This window comes from Rana temporaria, chromosome 6 (assembly GCF_905171775.1).
Source record: "Rana temporaria chromosome 6, aRanTem1.1, whole genome shotgun sequence".
Classification (NCBI taxonomy): domain Eukaryota; kingdom Metazoa; phylum Chordata; class Amphibia; order Anura; family Ranidae; genus Rana; species Rana temporaria.
Window position 1 is genome coordinate 77,479,228 of NC_053494.1, and position 21,702 is coordinate 77,500,929.

Below are 21,702 nucleotides of genomic sequence, written 5' to 3' on the forward strand. Positions count from 1 at the left end.
CACATAAAATGGATAAATTTGGGCAGGATTTCTGGTGGCTGTAGTTTAAACTAGATTTCCTTTAACACATTTCACATGTAAACGTTAATTTGCAATCTTTGACTGCATTTCATAAACTATTACTCTGTGGTGTTTTTAATAGCCTTCTTTTAGAAGCAGGCTTTGTTCCAGAAGTTTCTGCGTGCCCTATACACAGAGGCGGCTCTAGGCTTTGTGAGGCCCTAGGCAAATCTTAGACATGAGGCCCTCTCACGCCCATAATGGTAACAATAATTCAAACAATAGAAATTAACTGTATAACTTGCACATATTAGGAGCCTTAAATCCTATGAACTATGAATTCACAGTACTCTTTAACCACTTAACCCCCGGACCATATTGCTGGTCAAAGAACAAGCCACTTTTTGCGATTCGGCACTGCGTCGCTTTAACTGACAATTGCGCGGTCATGCAACGTGGCTCCCAAACAAAATTGGCGTCCTTTTTTTATCACAAATAGAGCTTTCTTTTGGTGGTATTTTATCACCTCTGCTGTTTTTAGTTTTTGCACTAATAAACAAAAATGAGCGACAATTTTGAAAAAAAATAATATTTCTTACGTTTTGCTATAATAAATATCCCTCAAAAATATATAAAACTATTTTTTTCCTCAGTTTAGGCCGATACGTATTCGTCTACATATTTTTCGTAAAAAAAAAATCGCAATAATCGTTTATTGATTGGTTTGCGCAAAAGTTATAGCGTTTACACAATAGGGGATAGTTTTATGGCATTTTTTTATATATATATATTTTTTTACTAGTAATGGCGGTGATCAGCGATTTTTATTGGTACTGCAACATTATAGCGGACACTTCGGACACTTTTGACACATTTTTGGGACCATTGGCATTTTTATAGCGATCAGTGCTATAAAAATGCATTGATTACTATAAAAATGCCACTGGCAATGAAGGGGTTAACACTAGGGGGCGAGGAAGGGGTTAATCATGTTCCCTGGGTGTGTTCTAACTAAAGGAGGGGGGTGGACTGACATGGGAAATTTACAAATCGCTGTTCATACATTGTATGAACAGACAATAGGTAATTTTCCCCCCTGACAGGACCGGGAGCTGTGTGTTTACACACACAGCTCCCGGTTCTCGCTCTGTAACGAGCGATCGCAGGTGCCCGGCGGTGATCGCGACCGCCGGGCACGCGGGTCGGTGTCAGGGGGGTGCGCGTCCGCCCCTATTGGCTGCTCGGCGAGATGACGTATAGCTACGTGATCTCACCCAGCAGAGCCGACCTGCCACCGTATAACTGCGGCGGCTGGTCGGCAAGCAGTTAATCAAAAACGTAGATATATATTACACACACACAAATATAGATAACGTTTGTGCAGCTGTTACTATCAATGTGTTTAAGTTATAACAAAGGTCAAAAAACATATTTCTCTATTTACATGAAGGTCAGGTTAATATAACCCAGCCAGCACAGAGTTCTCCCTTACATTAAAGTCTGCAGGATTACCCTTAAAGCCTTGTACACACGATCGGATATCTGATGGAATCTAATCAGATGGATTTTTTCGTCAGGATATCCGATGAAGCTGACTTTCATCAGTTTTGCATACACACCATCGGTCAAAAATCAGACCGTGCTAAAACGCAGTGACGTAAAACACTATGACGTGCTGAGAAAAATGAAGTTCAATGCTTCCAAGCATGCGTCAACTTGATTCTGAGCATGCATGGATTTTTAAATGATGGACTTCCACACAGACGATCATTTTTTTCTATCAGTTTTTTATCCATAGGAAAATCTTAAAACATTTTCTATTTTTTTTTTCACTGATGGAAAACAAACCGATGGGGCCCACACATGTAAGGGGGTGGGCTCAAGTGAGAAGATATCACCTTATATCAGAGTGCACACAATTTTCCTTTACATCAGGGTCCACAGAGTTCCAGCTTGCATTTAAAATGGGAACTGTAATGGGAGGGGACTCGCCTCCCACAGAGTGAATGCACTAAGGTGGGGTGATTACTGATCTAAGGGGAAACCTTATCAGTGCCCTCCTTATTTTACTGTATTCACTCCCACTTACATCAGTGGTCCCCCTCTCAGACTGGCCTTGCGGACATGATATAATAGTGTTACAGCTGGCTGGAACCACCATGGCTTTACCCCAATGTGTGCCGGTCCACTCACCCCGCCATCCTGCGGACACCCAGAACCGTATTTAATATTCATTGGACCCTGGGCAAACATTTTTCTGGGCTCCCCACCCCTAGCAATATCACTCTCCACCCCAACATCCCAAAAAACAAACAAGGACATAGACTTATAAAAAAAAAAAAAAGTTAAAGTGGAGGTTCACCCACAATATCAACTCTATTGTAACACAAGTAATGCACTATTGACATCAAAAGCCACAAGATTTTTTTTTTAAATGGGTAAATACCTTAATATTGGCTTTCTCAGTGTGACTTCTGGGATTCCCCTCCCGCGGGAGTAGGCGTTTCTAAGCCTTTCCCCCAGCGCCGCAATGCAATGTGAGACTTCACTGTAATGTGTTCTGGGAGCAATGTGTTCTGGGGTGTTCACCGCATCCAGGAAGTGATTGCTTGTGGGCTTCACAATGCCCACAAGCAAAATGGAAACTCGCTCAAACCGGTTTTATAACTCCTCCTTTTTTTTTTATTGTTTATTTAAAGATTTTTAAGTCATACAAAGTAATTACATAATCCAGACAGTTGATTGGTCAAGAATACAGGGAATAAACAATCACAATTTCATCAGGAAACATACAAGTCTGGATGTTCACAGGTTTGTTGTAACAGAAAGAAATATGAATTAAGTAGTAAGTTCAACAAGAACAGCTAATCATGGCTCTGCTGAGTAGAAACCTATATCAGCAATTTATTACTTATACATAGAAAAATAAAAAGAAAACGAGAAAAGAAAGAAAAGGGGTATTATCCTATATGAGGCAGAGGGGGATATGGGCAATGGGTAATCAGTTATGGTGGGGTGGGGTGGGGTGAGGCTCCGTGTTAAAATCAGAAGAGTCCCATCTCTCCCAAATAGCTTCAAATCTGGGTATAGAATCATCTATAACCGCTGTAAGATGCTCCATCCTCCTAATATCAGCAATTGTTGATAAGAATTGTACACAGGTGGGAGGGGAGGTATCTCTCCATCGTTGTGGGATGACACGTTTGGCTGCCAGTAAAAGAAAAGCCACTAGTTTGCAAAGGTTTTTGGAGACCTTCGGGAGAGGTAAGCCTAGCAACATATATAAAGGCTGAAAGGGTACGCTGATTCCTAGGACCTTCTTGAGGAGATCATGGACCTGTGACCAGAAGGGAGTAATTAATGGACAATCCCAATAGATGTGGAGGTGGGTACCCACATATGAGCTACATCTCCAACAATGGCTATGTGGGGTCAATCCGCGTGCTGCCAGAAATTCTGGGGTTCTGTACCAGAACATAAGTATTTTATATGCAGTTTCTTTCTGGCCTACACATCTAGAGACTCTTGGTAGCGTCCCAAATTCGTCTCCAATCTCCCAGTGAGATGGGTTTACACAGTATGTGGGACCATTTCCTCATATATAAATGGGTGTTTTCAGAGAGGGGAGAAGCTGAGTGTAAGATTTTGTAGATAGTGGAGATCTGGTGAAGTTTGTGGGGGCCTCTAGAGCACAGCAATTCAAAGTCAGTAGGAACGCTAAGGGTCAGATGGGGGGAGACTTGGATGCAAAAAAAAATCTAATCTGGAGGAAGGAATAAAAAAGAGATTTTGGAATTTTATGCTTTGACTGTAGGTCTGTAGAAGATAACAATGTACGTGTTATTGGGTGTACTAGGTGCCGTAATTGAAATATGTTTGCTTGAGTCCAGGGCAACATAGAGTCATAGGACAGACTGTCAGGAATTTCTGGGTTAAAGAGAATATTTATCAAGGGTGGGCAAGGGGATAAGGAAAATTTACCAGAACATCGCCTCCATATTAAAAGAGTGAATAGCATCGGGTTTAGACAGACCTTTTTTAAGAGAGCAAACGATTTATCAGACAAGGGCCATATTAAGGAGCATGGGTGGGCAGGGACTGTTATTCCCATCTCTATTTCAGACCATCTGTTTGGAGCAAGTCTAGACGTCCAGGAGGTTATGGCTTTTAAGTGAGTCGCATAGTAATATTTAAATATATCAGGAGCTCCTAGGCCACCTTGTGAGCGGGGGGCCATGAGGACTGAGCTGGCTATTCTATGGGAGGCGTTGTTCCAGATAAAGTTTAGAAAATTCCTATGCAAAGTGTTCAGTTGGTTCATGGGAATAAGTACTGGGAGAGTTTCAAAGAAGTACAGTAATTTAGGGAGTATAGACATTTTTAGGACATTTACCCTTCCAATGAGGGATAACGGGAGCTTTGTCCATGACTTCAACAATCTACCTATTTCTATAAATAGAGGAGGGAAATTAACCTGGTATAGGGTGGAGTAGAGGTTGGTCAGGCGTACCCCTAAATATTTCAGGGAGTGGGTGCACCAATGGTAATTGAAGTTACTCTGTAGAGAGGCAAGTGTATCCGCTGGAACATTTATAGGAAGGGCCTCCGTTTTAGTTGGGTTAATCTTAAAACCGGATAGGCTACCAAATAAGTTTAGAGTCACGTGGAGGGAAGGGATGGAGATATGTGGGCGAGTGATTGTTAACAATATGTCGTCCGCAAAAGGCGAAAGCTTGTACTCCTCACGCCTCAGCGCCACCCCCGTATATCTGGATGGGATCTAATGGTCGCAGCCAAAGGCTCAAGGCTTAAAATAAATAGCAAAGGAGACAGGGGGCAGCCCTGTCTGGTACCATTACTCAAGGGGAATGGCGGTGAGACACAAGAAGCCAATCGAACCTGGGAAGTGGGTGTAGAGTACAGCGCCTTTAAAGCCAGCATAAATGAGCCCGAAAAACCGTATTTCGTCAACGTGGCAAACATAAAAGACCAATTTAGACGGTCGAAAGCCTTCTGCGCATCTAGGCTCAGCACAATAGCAGGTCTCCCGGTCTTGGTCAGAAGGTCAATAAGATCAATGGTTCGTCTTGTATTATCCCCTGCATGTCTAGTGGGGACGAAGCCTACTTGATCCCTATGTATCAAAGATGGGAGGAAAAGGGAAAGTCTGTTTGCCAATATTTTAGTGAATATTTTATAATCGGAGTTCAGGAGGGCTATGGGGCGATAGTTATCGGGAATTGATGGGTCTTTGTCTGGTTTCGGAATAACCGTTATATAAGCATGTAGGAATCGAGAGCAGGGTACAGTCCCTTTCATCAGTGATGCAAATAAAGATACCATATGGGGCAGTAACTCTGGGAGAAATTTCTTATAATAAGAGTAAGGGAGTCCATCAGGGCCTGGAGATTTATGAGATGGGAGTTCTTTAATGACCAAAAGAGATTTCTTCAGCAGTGATCTGTGCGTTAAGTCCAGAACGGTCGCCTGGGGACAATTTAGGTAATTTAAGGGTGTCAACGAAAGCGTCAAATTTCTCCTGGGAAAACTGGTACTCTGAGTCTTTAGATAAACAGTTGTACAAGTTTTGATAAAATTGTCCAAAAACTTTAGTCATACTTCGAGGGCAGTAAGTGGGAACCCCATCTGGCTGGAGAATGAAATCGGGTAAAGAGGTATGGGGGCAAGGCCTTAACCTATTGACCAACATTCTGTGAGGTTTGTTGGCAAATTCATAGAATTTTTGCTTTGACCAGAGCATAGATTTAGCAATTTTGTTCAGATCAAGTGATTTGATACGGCTTCTCAGGGAAGTCACGATGCGAAGGCGGTCTACCGTGGGAGAGCTAAGAAGATTCCTCTCGGCTTTTGTTAAGTCAGCTAATAGAGTCGTGCGTTGAAGAGCATGATCTCTCTTAAGGCGAGATCCAGCAGCAATGCATTCACCCTTGAAAAAAGCCTTATGAGCCTCCCACAGGGTTGAGACCTCAGACACAGAGCCTTCATTGAGTTGAAAAAATTTGGATAGTTGGTGTTGTAAGTATAAGTGAACATCAGGGGTGTTGAGAAGAGATTCATTAAGACGCCATTGACACGTTCTAGGAGTTGGTGCAGACGAGGAGCTCGAGTGAGATGGGCGCATGGTCTGACCATGTAATCGGATGGACATTAGAGTCGGTCAAATAGGACAACAGTGGAGCGGTAACGAAAAAATGATCTAATCTCGTGTATAGTTTGCATGAGGGTGAGAAAGAGGTAAATTGTCTAGCGATTGGATGTTTTACTCTCCAAGCGTCAAACAAGTTATGCGCCCTGACTATCTTTCGGAAAGAGGCCGAGGACCGTTGTGATTGACCAGGGGGGGTTTTGTGTAGCAAGGAAAATCTATCTTTGGAGGAAGACATACATAGGTTAAAGTCCCCTCCAATAATCATGAAGGGTTGGGAGAAGGCAGCAAGCTTTTCAAAAAATGTTTCCAGAAACCCAATCTGACCCGAGTTGGGAGCATAAACATTTGCCAAGGTGAACGATGTGTTCATGTGATCACAGTTCAAGAGAATAAAGCGGCCACAAGGATCTAAAAATGAGGATTTGACACGTATGGCAGAGGAGCGTCTAAAAAGAATAGCCACTCCGGCTTTACCAGAGGGATCAGAAGCAATAAATGTGGTAGGGAAGTGTTTCAATGCAAATTTAAATGAACCGTCAGCCTTAAAGTGTGTCTCTTGAACCATGATCACGTCAGCATTGAAGGACCTGAACTCTTTCCATGCCAACCATCGCTTACGGATGGAGCCCAGGCCCTTAACATTATAAGAAAGTACACTGATAGCCATTGCTAGGCATTGTAAGTATATCTTGCATTACATACAAAAAAAAAAAACATATATTCAGCAGAGACCATTATGTAAAAAAAACCTAGTGATTATAGTAACAAATGTAAATATGAAAAATTGGCACGGAGTAGTGGAAACACAGCTGTGTTTCTGAAACGGGTCAAAAAAGGACCCTAAAAAAATTGAAAAAGGAACAAAACTAAAAAAAACATGAGCAATATACGGGAGTCCCGATGGTATTTGAAAAGGAAGTCAAAGGTCAGAACATACCCTAGGGTCTCCTCTATCTGCAAAAAAAAAGGTTGTAAAGCATAATAGAAAAAGAGACATCAGAAGCGACACTAAAAAATACCTTACAGGCATGAAGCCTGAGAGGAATGGGCCTCTCAGGAGGTCATGGTCACACATCAGGACCATGACAGTGACAGAGGGGTGGCATGCCAGCCCGTAGGATCACGTGTATTAGCCTCAGATTATTCCAAGAAAACTGCAAGAAAGAGAACAATCAAAATAACATTTAACAAGCAATCGTTCAAGGGGTAAAAACCCAAGGCTGCATGGGGCAAGAAAAGTTAAGTCTGGAAATCAGAGCGATCAGGCTCAAAGGTGGGGATCAGGGCCACCATATGGAAAGACTCCAAAAAGGGAAAAAAATAAAATAAGGCAAAATCAGGTGTAACCTTTGGATGACGTAGCCCATTGAGGAGTGAAGACGGCGTTCCGAGATTTATGGCCGTCATGGATCTTGAGATATTAAAGTGTTTTTACTTGACATCTGTTACACAGGAGAGGGACATTCAATTCAAGGACACCGGCTATTGAAATACTAAGTGGAACCAGCTAGAGAAATACCTTTTATTGTGTTCTGCAGGTTAAGAGCGGGTGTCGGAGACACTCCGTCTGGCTAAAAACTATGGATTGAAGGTTAATTGAATCTAGAATGTATGTTTGAAGATGTATGTGTTTATTGTTCTAAAGGTCAGAAGCCTCCTGTCAGCTGTATTGAATTAGCATTCTATTGTCTAAAGCAATGTAACCTCTCAGAGGTAGTAATTAAGTAGACCGGGTTATTGTGTACATTGATTACCCCCTGGGGCTTCTGTCTCAATACACAAGTCTTTCTATCCAAGCTATTGGACCAATCCCTGTTGACTATTTCAAGTCCTCATTTGCATGGTCAAGGAGGACCTGAGTGAAAACTGCATACTTTGCAATTGACCAATAGGAAAGCGGTTGTTGGGAGTGGGATGTTCCAAATTCTGTATAAAAGTGTGCTGTGTACTTGAAAATAAAGAGTCCTGTTGGAACTTACATACAGCCTGCCTGGTGTTTGTTCTTAATGGGTCCGAATGGCACATAGCTGTAATTCGGATCCCGGAACCTTGGATGACTGGACCATCAGACGTTGCAATCTGCAAGCTGACTCACTGGTAGCAGAGGAGTGTCGGGAGAGCAGGACCTGGGCGAGGAAGGATCTCGTCACATTGGTTGGCAGCGGTGGGATTTGCTCTCCAGTTACTGGGACAACTCCAAACCACCACCATGAATGACCAGCTATGCAGCCTGCAGGGGAACCATGCTGAAAGACTTGCTTGAGAGCCGTGGAGGGACCGGTGGGAAGAACAAGGCCACCCTGATCATTGCGCTAGCCGAGATGGATCAGAGGGATGGTGATGCAGGACCCCGGTCAGTTGAAGACTTGTTCCAGCAGCGAGTTCAACAGAGGTTGGCATTATATGGTGCGAACCCATCAGAGACCGCCATACAGAATACCATTAGAGACCTCCAGCGGCAGGATGAGAGAGAACGAGAGCGACAACAGAGAGAACGAGAGCGGCAACAGGAGCTGCGAATTGCAGAAATACGGCGATCGGTGACAACGCCTAAAGAAGCAGCACCAAAGGAAAGAAGAGGAGAGGTACAGATACCAGTAACCATGGAAGAGGAATTCAGCAGGAGGTTGGGAGAGAAGCAGATACAGCGCAGAGGACCAGTATCAGAGGAGGTCCTGCTTGGATGGTCTGATTCGATCCGCTGCAAACTCTGGAAAGAAGCGCTAGCCCGTGAGCAGCGTCACCAGGGAAAAGCTCTCCCCTCCATCCATGTAAGGTACTGGTCACAGTATGAAGTAAGAATGCTGTTATTAGGGGAACAACCGAAGCAGGAGTGGACAGCAGAGTTAAGCAGGCTGATCCGGGCAGAGATGCGGTTGGACGAGAGCTACAGAGCCCTCCGGTGGTATGTAGTCCAAGATTGCCCGTGGTCAGCGGATGACAGCCCCACGGAAGGCTTTGGCTATGATGGCCTGGGATTGTTGTATTGGAGGATGTCCAGGGATCCCAACTTTGGGAGCGATCGGGAGTGGCGCTGGGAGGAAATAATGGAGCACAGAGAGCGAAGACTGAATGTCCCGGAAGTGCACTGGTTACAGGAAGATTTGGAATTCCTGGCCGCTCAGGAATGGGAACTGGAAATCGCCTACAAACAGCTGCTAGACTCCGCTCAGCAGCAGGGTGAGGTTCCCTTTACCTGGGACTATGAGGAAATATCAGCTGACAGTGATGAAATCCTGGCTGATGAATCAGCAGTGGAAAATCGGGAGCTTGCCATTCCCAAAGCTGAAGTGCTGACCGCAGGGCCGAGCTCTGCTAACCTCTGCTCAGTACCCATAGCATCTTCTGGGTTCCATGGACAGGAGATGGTGAACCTCTATCCCCAGACACCAGTTGTAGAGACAGGGGATTTGATAGACTTTTCTGCTGAGGAAGAACCACCTGGGGAGCCTCAAACAGAAGAGCTGGTATCAGGGCCAAACTTCACTGTGCTCTGCCCAGCACCAAGGACAGCATTTGTGGAGTTACAAGGAACTTCCCCAGCTGAAGCGCTGGTCACCGGACAGAGGGATCAAGACCTCTGCCCCACCCCTGTGGCAGTTCCGGAGGCTCAGGGTGAGAAGATGGCGATCACTCCCCAGCCACAGATTACAGAATGTATGGACTGTTCAGAGGATGTTATGGATTATGCACCCCCAGCAGAAGTGCTGGCAACAGGGCAGAATGCTAGCCATCTCTGCCCAGCACTGGGACCAACTGTGGAGTTCCAGGGAGCCGGGGCGGTTGGCCCCCCTCCCAGCAACAAGCTGAGGTAGTGAAGCTGTTACTCCCAGCTGAATCACTGGCAGCAGGGCAGGATGCTACTGGCTGCTGCACACCACTACAGCTTGAGCAGATATCGGTGGATGGGACTGTGGTCTCCACTCACAGCAGCCCAGCGGAAGAGCTGGCAACAGAGCAGAGTGCCCCGGGCCTCTGCTCTCAACTAACAGAAGAGGGGGTTCCTGTGGTAGTGGATGGGACTCCGATCTCCACTGACACAACCCCAGAAAATGGTGCGGCACTGACAGGAGGATGTCGGCTTTGCTTTGCAAGCACCGGGGGATTTTCACCTAGCATCAGTGGATGGGACTTCAGTCTCCACTGGTATACCCCAGGAATGGTGGCCAGTTCGCCCAGGTCCCCAACAGCATGATGAACTGAGCCCAGCCACCCTGTCTTCTCTCCAGCGGCTGAAAGGACTCCAGGGAGAAGGGCCAGTCCAGGCCTCTCCCCAGCAGCAGGCGTGTTCTCTGAGAGAGGCAGAGATTGGCTGGGTGAGTAATGCTCTGTTTGGGACAAGGTATCTGGGGTACTGGGTGGGTACCGGAATTGGGATCTCTCCCAGTGTTAGTCTGCTGCCAAAGGGGGAGATGTGTGACAGACCTAGCCGGGACAGGGGCTTTTGGAGAGGACTGAATGTGAGCCTCTTGCCGTCCGATTATGGGCCAGGACCTCAAAACAGGAAGGCAGATGGGTCATCCCAGCGGACAGTCCTGGAACCTTAAGACTACTTTTCCAACATCCTCGAGTTGACCCGTTTGGGTCCCACTGCGGCTGTTGGACTGTTTCCCAGGGGAAGTAATGTCATGGATCTTGAGATATTAAAGTGTTTCTACTTGACATCTGTTACACAGGAGAGGGACATTCAATTCAAGGACACCGGCTATTGAAATGCTAAGTGGAACCAGCTAGAGAAATACCTTTTATTGTGTTCTGCAGGTTAAGAGCGGGTGTCGGAGACACTCCGTCTGGCTAAAAACTATGGATTGAAGGTTAATTGAATCTAGAATGTATGTTTGAAGATGTATGTGTTTATTGTTCTAAAGGTCAGAAGCCTCCTGTCAGCTGTATTGAATTAGCATTCTATTGTCTAAAGCAATGTAACCTCTCAGAGGTAGTAATTAAGTAGACCGGGTTATTGTGTACATTGATTACCCCCTGGGGCTTCTGTCTCAATACACAAGTCTTTCTATCCAAGCTATTGGACCAATCCCTGTTGACTATTTCAAGTCCTCATTTGCATGGTCAAGGAGGACCTAAGTGAAAACTGCATACTTTGCAATTGACCAATAGGAAAGCGGTCGTTGGGAGTGGGATGTTCCAAATTCTGTATAAAAGTGTGCTGTGTACTTGAAAATAAAGAGTCCTGTTGGAACTTACATACAGCCTGCCTGGTGTTTGTTCTTAATGGGTCCGAATGGCACATAGCTGTAATTCGGATCCCGGAACCTTGGATGACTGGACCATCAGACGTTGCAATCTGCAAGCTGACTCACTGGTAGCAGAGGAGTGTCGGGAGAGCAGAACCGGGCGAGAAAGGATCTCGTCACAATGGCGAACCGGAGTCCAAATCTTGCCTGGAGTGGAAAGAGGTCTGGATACTGGAGGTTGCGCCTGCAAGTCTTCATCCGGGATGGGAGGGAGACCTAGGTTTTTGATGAGAGTCGCACTCCTGAAGATCCCTAATGGAGTGCTGCACTCCATCTTTGGTTACTGACAAACGAAACGGAAAGCCCCAACGGTACGGGGTTTGATGTCGCTGCAGGTGCATTGTGACAGGCTTCAGAGTGCGACGTTTGGCTAGGGTAATGGGAGATAGATCGCTAAAAAGTTGAATCTTCGCACCCTTATATTCAATTCTGGATCTGTTGCGTATGATAACGGTCAGAGCTTCTTTGCTTTCGTAGTGGAAGCGAACAATGATATCTCTAGGGTTGGCTCCCTGAGGGGGATTAGGAGCCAACGACCTGTGTGCTCGATCCAGGCGCCAGTCTATGTCCGGGATATCGGGTGCGAGATAGATGAAGAGAGCCAGCAGGTAGGGCCGAATTTCCTTATCGGGAATTGACTCAGGGACCCCGCGGATCCGTAGGTTTTGTCGGCGCTCCCTATTCTCGAGATCTTCTTGTTGTATTTGAAGCTGTGTCACAGCGTTTTTAAGGGTAACGTTTTCCTCTTCTAGAGCATGGACATATTGGACCATATCATCAAACTTAGTCTCAAGATTATCCGTGCGCTCCCCCAATTGATCTATCTCCCCTCTAAGTTCATGTGCTAATTTGTTTACCTCTTTAGCGATGTTGTTGGTGAGATTCTGCAGCAGAGTCTGTAACTTTTGGTCAAGCACATTTTCCGTCACTGGTGCCGACATTGCTGGGAGGGTAGAGGCTGATGGCTGGGATGTGGGCTGTTCAGCAAAGAGAGAAGGATCAACCACCGAGGGCAGGTCAGCCGGGTCTGTGGTGCCTATTACCAAGCTTGGGGCCGGAGAGTGAGGCCTAAGTACAAAGCGGTCCATGAGAGGGGAGGGCTGAAATGCGGTCTGCGGCGTGGGTTTTTTGTAAATGCGCCGCTGATCCCCGACCTTCCCCATATAAAGAGTCCGTCAGGCAATTGGACAGTTCTTGGAGCTATTGGAACGACTCCCGGAGCTGAAAAAGCTAGCGAAGCGGAGCGGGAGCCACGAGAAGACAAAGTTAGGCCAAGGTTCCGGTTTCAAGCATATTCACAGGCCATTACATGCGCACCCCCCCCTGATATTTTAGGCTTCTGTTATTTGCATTATTCAGTTAGGAGCATAACTTCCCCAAAAGCTGCATGAAATCAATAGTAAATGTGCTGGGCTAGAACATGCAGCAGCAATCTGGGGGGTATTCAATGTTAAAGGGGGGGGTTCAGCTGTCCAGGACAGCAAGCTCAGTGAGAGGCTTGGGTGTACCAAGATGGCCGCCGGCCTCCAGGACTAGGCCGAAGCCGCGGTCTCGCCTAAATCTGCCGCCCGGCGGGGGTGAGTTCGATCGTGAGGTCTCCAAGCCAAACCTCCGCGATATGCTGGGGGGCACGAGTCAGACCCGGGGGGGCGAGGAGGCCAATGGGAGGTCCGGGAGTCGTCAGGTGAGTAGGAAGGATCTCACCTGGAGTTATGTAGCGCCGTCTCCCGATCCGTCTCCACTGCAGGCCCGGAACGTAGATCACCTCTCTATCTTTATGAGGCCTCCGATGTATCTCGGAGTGTCTCTGCTTGGCCCGGGGAGCACGGTAGGAAAGCGTGGAGGCCTCGGATGTCCGTTAGGCCCCAAGATGGCGGCGGCACGGACGTGTGTGGATCCGACTGCGGGCGGGAAAAAGGGTGGACGGCCGGCTGGGCACTTCAATATCACCAGGGAATAGCTCCTGGGTTGCTCAGGCATCAGGATGGGAGTCCAGGTAGAGATGTGCGGATTCTTTAGCCTGGGATGGCCGCGGATAGACGTCGGGTAAGCGGAGCTCCACTATAACATGTCCATCTCCATTCGCTGCCAGGACACGCCCCTTTATAACTCCTCTTTTGTCACAAAAACAGACATCGGATAGATGCAGCGACCAAAACAGTGAGTTTACCTTCCTATTGAAGTGAATGCTGAAAAAAAAAAAGCCGTGGAACCCCTGCTTTAATGTATATATAAAGATCTGGTTCACACTCACTGATTGCTGCAAGCTCACTGATTGGTTGTTCACTAACAACCAAACTGAGCTTGGAGCAATCAGTGAGTTTGAACCAGATCTTAATGCACAGATGTTAGTGCACATCATTACCACTCACTGATTGGTTGTTAGAGGGTACTGCACAATATTGCCACTCAATGATTGGTGCTAGAGGTTACTACACATCATTACTGCTCACCCATTGCAAAAAAACAAAAGAACAAAAGCTGGACAGCCACACTCCAAAATTTTCTTTAAAAGAGATGTCTTTATTTTCAACTGTGCATACAGTCACTGCAAGCCCACAAAAATCAGTATGGCCAACGTTTCGCACTGGCGTCAGTGCTTAGTCATGGCTAAGCCATGTGGGCTTGCAGTGACTGTATGCACAGTTGAAAATAAAGACATCTCTTTTAAAGAAAATTTTGGAGTGCGGCTGTCCAGCTTTTGTTCTTTTGTTTTTTTGCTATTACCGCATTGCCAGCACCCTGGTGGTTCAACAACCCCTGATCATCACGAGGCTCACCTGGAGCGGTGAGAATTCTGTCTGTGTGACTGCTCACCCATTGGTTGCTAGAGGTTACTGCACATCATTACTGTTAATTGATTGGTTGCTTAATGTTACTGCACATCATTACTGCCTACCCAATGGTTGCTGGAGGTTACTGCAGATCATTACCACTCACTGATTGGTTCCTAGAGGTTACTGCACATTATTAGCTCACACTGGGTGGCAGGGCAGTATTGTCGTGTGTGATGCAACTGTTGGGGTACAATTGGTTGGCTGACAGGATGCAGTTTGGGATGATGGTGGCAGCATTGGTGTGAGGCTGAGATCATATCTCCCCTATAATGATAGGGGGTAGGGTGATAGAATGCCATTGGTGGGGTACAGGAGGGATGAGGATAATGACAAAAGGCAGGGTGGTAGGTACAGGGGATGATGACATAGTGTGGGGAGGTAGGATGCCAGAGGTGGGGTGGTAGGATGCCAAAGGTGGGGTACAGGTGATGATGACAGGGAATAGTAGGATGCCAAAGGTGGGGTGAAGAGGGATGATGGGCATGCAAAGGGGTATAATGATGATAGTGGGTGGGTAGGAAACTGACAATGGGTTACATGGGGGATGATGATGATGGGGTAGGATGGTTGGATGCTAGAGGTGAGGTACAAGGGGATGATGGGAATGTTGATGACATGGGAAGGGTGGTAGAATGTGAGAGGTGGGTATGAGGATAAGGATGATAGTGAGTGTTAGGAAGCTGTCAGTGGGGTAAATGGGCATGAAGTAAAGGATGATGATAATGAGGGAAGGGTGATGGATGCTAAAGTTTGGGTACATGGGGAATGATAGGGCTGTTGATGACAGGAGGCAGGGTGGTAGGATGTCAGAGGTGGGGTATGGGGGGATGATGATGACAGGGGGGTGGGTAAAATGGGCTGGCAGAGCAGTGCGGGGAGGATTAATATGACAGGGGGTCAGCGGAAGGAGCTGGCAGATCAGTGCAGGGGGATGAATATGACAGGGGGTGGGTGGAAGGAGCTGGCAGAGCGGTGGGTGGAATGAGCTGGCAGAGGGGTGCGGGGAGGATGAAGATGACAGGGGGTGGGTGGAAGGAGCTGGCAGAGCGGTGCGGGGAGGATTAGGATGACAGGGGTGGGTGGAAGGAGCTGGTAGAGCGGTAAACAGAGGATGAAGATGACAGGGGGTGGGTGGAAGGAGCTGGCAGTGCAGGGGGGGATAAAGTTGAGGGGGGTGGAGTATTATTATTGGAGTATTGGGATGCCAGGCACAGGGGATTATGATGAGGATAGAGATGATGATAGAGGGTAAGTTGGTAGGAAGCTGACAGTGGGAAATACGATGACAGGAACAGAAGAATGATGAAGAGGATAAGGACTATGACAAGATGTCCGTAGGCTGCCGAATCATGGCAGATACATCACATCCCTCAGGGCTGTGAGGTCACAGGCGGCTGACACCAGTGATTTTCGGAGTGCCCTCAGTCAGGAGGTGACATCACGGGATGCTGGCAGCCTGTGAGTGTCGGGTAGTACCTTTAGGCTGTGGAAGACTGTCTCTCCGTCATCCCTGATGACGCGCCAGCTCTAGGAAGTCCTCCATTAAAGGCTGTCCATCCCGGAGAGTAGAGCAGAGAGCTGCTTAGCCGATGCATGGCAGGACATTTGCAGAGCCTGGCAGAAGGGGAGAAGCCAAGGAAGGAGAGTACATGGTGCCACCCACTGACCCTGGGATCTCGGGCAGTGCTCAGGTGCTCAGTCCGTCCGCCGCTGGCCGGGACAAAGTAGTTACGGGCACCACAGATGTCCCCGGGGACATTCCCTCGAATTTCCAAACACGTTCTGAAAATTAGGCGGCTGCAAGGCCCCTGGGAGGGCGAGGCCTTAGGCAACCGCCTAATTAGAGAGCCGCCTCTGCCTATACAGAACCCTGTATCTTTATGTGTTTATATGATGACTTGGGTGTTCAGTTCTTTCTACTGTATCCCTTTGAATGCACTGTATTCAGATGGTTATTGCACATGGTGGGCCCAGCAGTCATAGCTGCTGAGACTTCTCTGATGGTTCTGCAATATGCTATATCTCAACTCAGATGGCAAACAATTGTGCTGCAAGTTTGAAAATTACTTACTAAGCTATTTCTAGACTTGCCAGGCTTCACAAGTTTGTTGCAGAATTGCAGCAAGTCCACATTGCATGACTCCAGATCAATCTCCTTTGCAAACATTCTGCAAGTCTGTTGCAAGCTTTGGTTCAGTTATGTTGTTCACACGTCATCCCACCACAGGGGTCACTGTGGCTGAATTTTCTTTGCTGTAGACTTGCAGAGATCTTGCTGTAGACTCACTAATTCAACTTTGCTCTTGTTAGAGATTTGGCACACAAATTGGAAAAGTGTCAACTAGAACCTGTGCTTCATGTGCTCTGTAAGTGTACAACTTGCCAGTAAAAATGTGCAGCAAGTTAACAGACAATTCAACACTGTTACAAATTTGTGGCAAGTTAGCCTTGCTATCTGGGAATATGTTATTTTGTCTATATTGTATTGTTTGGACATGAACATTCACAGAGTAGTCTAATAGGCAGTGTCCTGGACTCACTTCCCGTACTCCGGAGTCTATGGATAGCTATCTAGGCAGATGACCTTTCTCTGCGCACACAATAATAGACTGCTGTTTCTTATCTTGTGTCTTTATTGGCACGTTGCAGTTTTCAATATACATGTGAGTGACACACACGATATGCGGTAAAACTAGAAATAACAAGAATTGTATAACATTACTATACGATAATAAACACATCATATAATCATTATCAGAGATGGCTAACTACCTCCCTAAAAGCCTGTGGAGGAAGAAGAAGGAAATTGCTTACCTCCGATGCCACGGATGGGGACAGATTGCATGCATGCCTTGCTGCTTTGATCTTAAACATGGAGATACTAAAAAACCTTCACTTCCTGGCTAAAGAGGATATGACGATTTTGATGTCACGTCCTATAGAAGCTAGATAAGAATATTTACGACTATATTAATGTTTGGCCAGTAGATGGCGCAAGCATAACCGCTAACCTGAGACAAACCACAATTCTGGCTTACTAGTGCAATAATACATTGTACACACAGTGAATTGTCCTTTTTGAACCTGAAAGGTATCCTGGAGACATATAACAGGCAGTGTTAATTTCATAGACTAAAATATTTTCGTCGACTAAAACTAAAACCATTGAGATGACTAAAACTAAAAAGGCATTTTAGTTGGCAAAAGACTAAAACTAAATTGAAAATTGACATCAAAATTAATACTACTCTCCTGGCCATTTCTAAATCAACAACACAATTCCATCCAGAGCCTATAACAATAGCACATTTAAGTTTAAACATGTATTGCACTACCACAATGTACTAAGCTGCTGGAAGAGAAGAAATTAAGAAAAAGGCTTTTCATATATTTATTCTTAATATTTAATGTTGGTAATATATTCAGATATGTGCAATGGCATTACAGCCAATTGAATTTACAGTTTTTTGTTTGCTTGTATTTCAGACACACTGAATGACAATTGCACGATCATGCAACACTATGCCAACATTTTATTTTTATAATTTGTTTCACACAGATAGAGCTTTATTTTAGTGGTATTTACTCACTGCTGGGTCCTTAATTTGTTGCTTTAAAAAAAAAAAAAAAAAAAACATAACACTTTGAAAGAAAATAACCCCACACAACTTTTAAAGATTAGTTCGTTATTAGTTATTTTGGAAACAGGTATTTTTTCTCCTGCACTGATGTGAGCTGATGAGGCTGATGGGGGGGCATTGTTGGGCACTGGCAGGCACTGCTAGGCAGCACTTGTATGCACTGGTGGGCACTGGCAGGTAACACTGGTGGGCACTGCATAGCAGCAGAGGTTCACCATGATCGGGACAGATATCCCTCTGACAGAAGCTGCTAATCTGCTTTTCAGAATGAGCGGGAAAAAAAGCTGATTACCATCTTCTGTTTACATTCACTTGGTAAGGGGCTGGGATCGGCCTCTTACTCCGATCTGTGATCAGCCGAGTCAAGGGGTGCAAAGGCAGAGCATTCTTGGGAGAAAGTACATGGGTTTACTTTAACCACTTGCCCTCCGGAAGATTTACTCCTTCATGATCAGGCCATTTTTTGCGATACGGCACTGCGTTATTTTAACTGGCAATTGTGCAGCCGTGCAACGCTTTACCCAATCAAAATTGATGTCCTCCTTTCACCACAAAGAGAGCTTGCTTTTAGTGTAATTTGATCACCACTGGTGCTTATATTTTTGCGCTATAAACAAAGAAAAAACAAGTTTTGAGAATTTTTTTTTTTACTTTCTGCTAAAAAAAATCTAATTTGTTCATCAATTTAGGCCAATATGTATTCTGCTAAATATTTTTTTATATTATTTTTGAATCCCAATAGGTGTATATTGGTTTGCGCAAAAGTTACAGCATCTACAAACTATGGCATATTCATTTTCTTTTATTTGTAATGGTGGCGCACAGCGATTTATAGCTGGACTGCAATATTGCGGAGGACAGTCGGAACACTGACACTTTTTTGACGCTTTTTGGAGGACAATACATTGAGCGGTACTAAAAATATGCACTGTTGCTGTACTGACACTGGCTGGGAAGGGGATAAACGGGCGATCAAAGGGTTAACTAGCCTAGCCAGTGTTTTCTAACATGTGCAAGGTACTTTTACTAGGGAAAGGCAGAAACACAGGATCAATGCTTACCTACTGAGAGAATGTGTGGGTGGGGAAAATCTGTTCTTCTTTATTTTTTTTTTTTTTTTTATTTATTTATTGTCAAAAAAACAGTCCGTGTGGACCCAAATCTTACAATCAAAACATATAGAACAAATAGACCCTGTGTCGGGTAAATAGTATACAGTTGTACTGTCAAACTTACAGGCAATAACATTCTAGAGCACTTGAGTCTTAGACTACCTTCTTTATTTTTTCATCAGCCTTCTGTGGCCAGCTTTATTGCACTTTTTCAACAAGTGTTGACAGTAATCTCCTAGATTTCTTCTCTCAGGCAAACATTAATGGATTTTTTGTAATCAAATGTATAGTGTTGTTTCTGTATATTGTGACATTCTTTGAACTATTTTCATTCTGATTGCAAAATTACAAATGGGTTGATAGGAAATAAACACTGTCCATTCTACCAAAAACATACAGTGATCAGTTTTGGGTATTCCTTTAATTATAACTACAATTTAGCAAAGCGTGTTTTTTAGTATACAAAATAAACATATTTTAAATTGTACCTTTTTGTATGTTTCTAATTTATCTAGGTCTTTTTGACAATCCATTATGCACCATTGGTTAACTCTTTGGCTGATGTTATTCTAAATGGAGACCTTTCGATGTTTTCTTCCAAACCAGAACACAATGTTCAGCAGGGTTCTGTAAGTAGAAATCACATTTTTCTTTTAACTTTTTAGTGAAATACAAAGCTTTGAGTAAAGCACTAAATTTTTTTTTTTTTTTTTTATATTTATAATTTTTATTTCGATTTTTCAAAATATCTGGATTACAGAATCCAATTAGATGATTACAAAGATTTGAAAGGTACATGAAAAATCAATTCACATTACAGGGTTTCAGTCGTCAGTGTCATGAGATCCGAGTAAAGTATCAATTCAGCAAAAGATAATGAGAAACAGCCAAACGACACCGTAAGATGGCCAAATTTCCAGAAATTAGATACATTGAAAAAACAAACAAAGTAGAACTGCTTAATTAATGGATAACAAGTAAAATCAGAGCAGGGAAGGGTACACACCAGTTTAAGAGACTTATTCCAATTGTGATATATGTATGGAAGGAGGGTCATTTAAAGGAAGCTAGTTCAGAGACACCTTAGGGCGAGCTGTCCCAATATTGCCATATTTGATTAAAATGTTCCAATCGTTCATTTTTTTTTTTTTTTTTTTTTTCATTCAAAGATGTTTATTGATATATAAGTGAAGATTGTACAGCATATTGCATGTAAACATGCCAATGATATTGCATATAACGGAACATATTCAAATGGGCTTATTCCAAAACAGTGGGAAATATAAGCAAGTATCTGGTGGAACAGTTTAAGTGTAACGTCGTTTTGATGTTTATATCAAATGTTAACATGTGCACCAATATTCGTTCTAACGTACAACATGGGTTTATTGTCATAAATGGAGAGTAAGATGTGGGGAGGGAAGGAAAAAGAAGGAAAGGGAGGGGGGAGCAGTACAGTGGATGACAGACATTGGGGGGGGTGGTTTTAACTCAGTTCCCTATTTGAATCATGTAAATCAGTAGCAACCTGGACAATTTCAGTCAGGGATCGGTGACGTGAGAGACATAAGACTCTTGTATGCTTCAGAGTATTTGTAAGTGAACCATGGCGCCCAAGTGTCATGATATTGTTGGACCGCGTCTCTTGCTTGTGCTGCCGTCTCCTCCATGTCACCAATCTCCGTAGTCCTGAGGAGCCATGCCCTAACTGTGGGGACTCTCGTCGACTTCCAAAATAGTGGAATGAGGGATTTAGCTGAATTCAGAAGATGTCTGGTGAGAGAGCTCTTGTATCGTTTGAGGGAAAAGCCGTTTACATGAAGGAGACAGCAGGCCGCGTCAAGAGACAATGTTGTGTCTGTTATGTCCCTAATGATCTTCTTGACCTCCGACCAGTACTCGGCTATCAATGGACACTGCCACCAAATATGTAGGAGTGTGCCTCTATCCGCCTTACAGCGCCAGCACAGGTCCGAGGAGTCTGGGTACCATTTGTGCAATTTTGAGGGTGTAATGTACCATTGGGTTAGTAATTTATATGCAGTTTCCTGCATCCTTGTGCTGAGGGAGCATTTGTGTGCGAGTGTGCAAGCCCTCCTCCATTGTTTCTCCGTCAGGGGGATGTCCAAGTCCTCCGACCATCGTTCCCTGAATCTGTCTGGGGTTGGTAAGCTGGAGTTCATTATCCAATCATGTGCTAGTGAGGTGGCCTTGATAATAGGCCGCCCTTCCAAGCAAACCTTCTCCAACCCCGTCAACTGTCTGGTGAAGTGCCCCCTGCGTCTGGTACTAGTAGCATAGCTGCGGACTTGAAAGTAGGTCCACAATGGCAGCTTCATGCCTGAGATGTCCGATTCCAGTTTTTTGTAATCTTTGATCAATCCATGTTGGAAGCAGTGTAAAGCTAATAAGGGGGTGGCTGATGATGAAAAAAGTAAAAGGTTATTCCCTACCCCTGGTGGGAAGTCCTGGTTATCCTTCAAAGGAGTGAGAGGACTCAATTGTGTGGAAAAGTTTGGTTGTTTCGTCAGTTTGTGGAAGATGAGTAGAGTGGCGCCAGTCAATGGATGTTGCTTCAATTTGGTCGAGCATAAGGCCCAAGGGATCCAAGGGGAGAACCTAAGCTCAGTGGCGCTCAGGCAACTCTCCAGGGAAACCCAGTCTTTAGTTCCAGCGTGACAATGCCAGTCC

The 21,702-nt window shown here is 45.0% G+C and overlaps 1 protein-coding gene across 13 annotated transcripts in view; it reads left to right on the forward strand.

Annotated features, from left to right (window-relative positions):
- Positions 1-21,702, forward strand: part of CLEC16A (C-type lectin domain containing 16A) — a 1,403,906-nt gene that overhangs the window by 479,254 nt on the left and 902,950 nt on the right. For all 13 annotated transcript variants that reach the window (XM_040358542.1, XM_040358539.1, XM_040358533.1 and 10 more), the window contains one exon: positions 19,527-19,640. In XM_040358542.1, the coding sequence (XP_040214476.1) occupies positions 19,527-19,640 (114 nt within the window). The remainder of the gene's footprint in view (positions 1-19,526; positions 19,641-21,702) is intronic.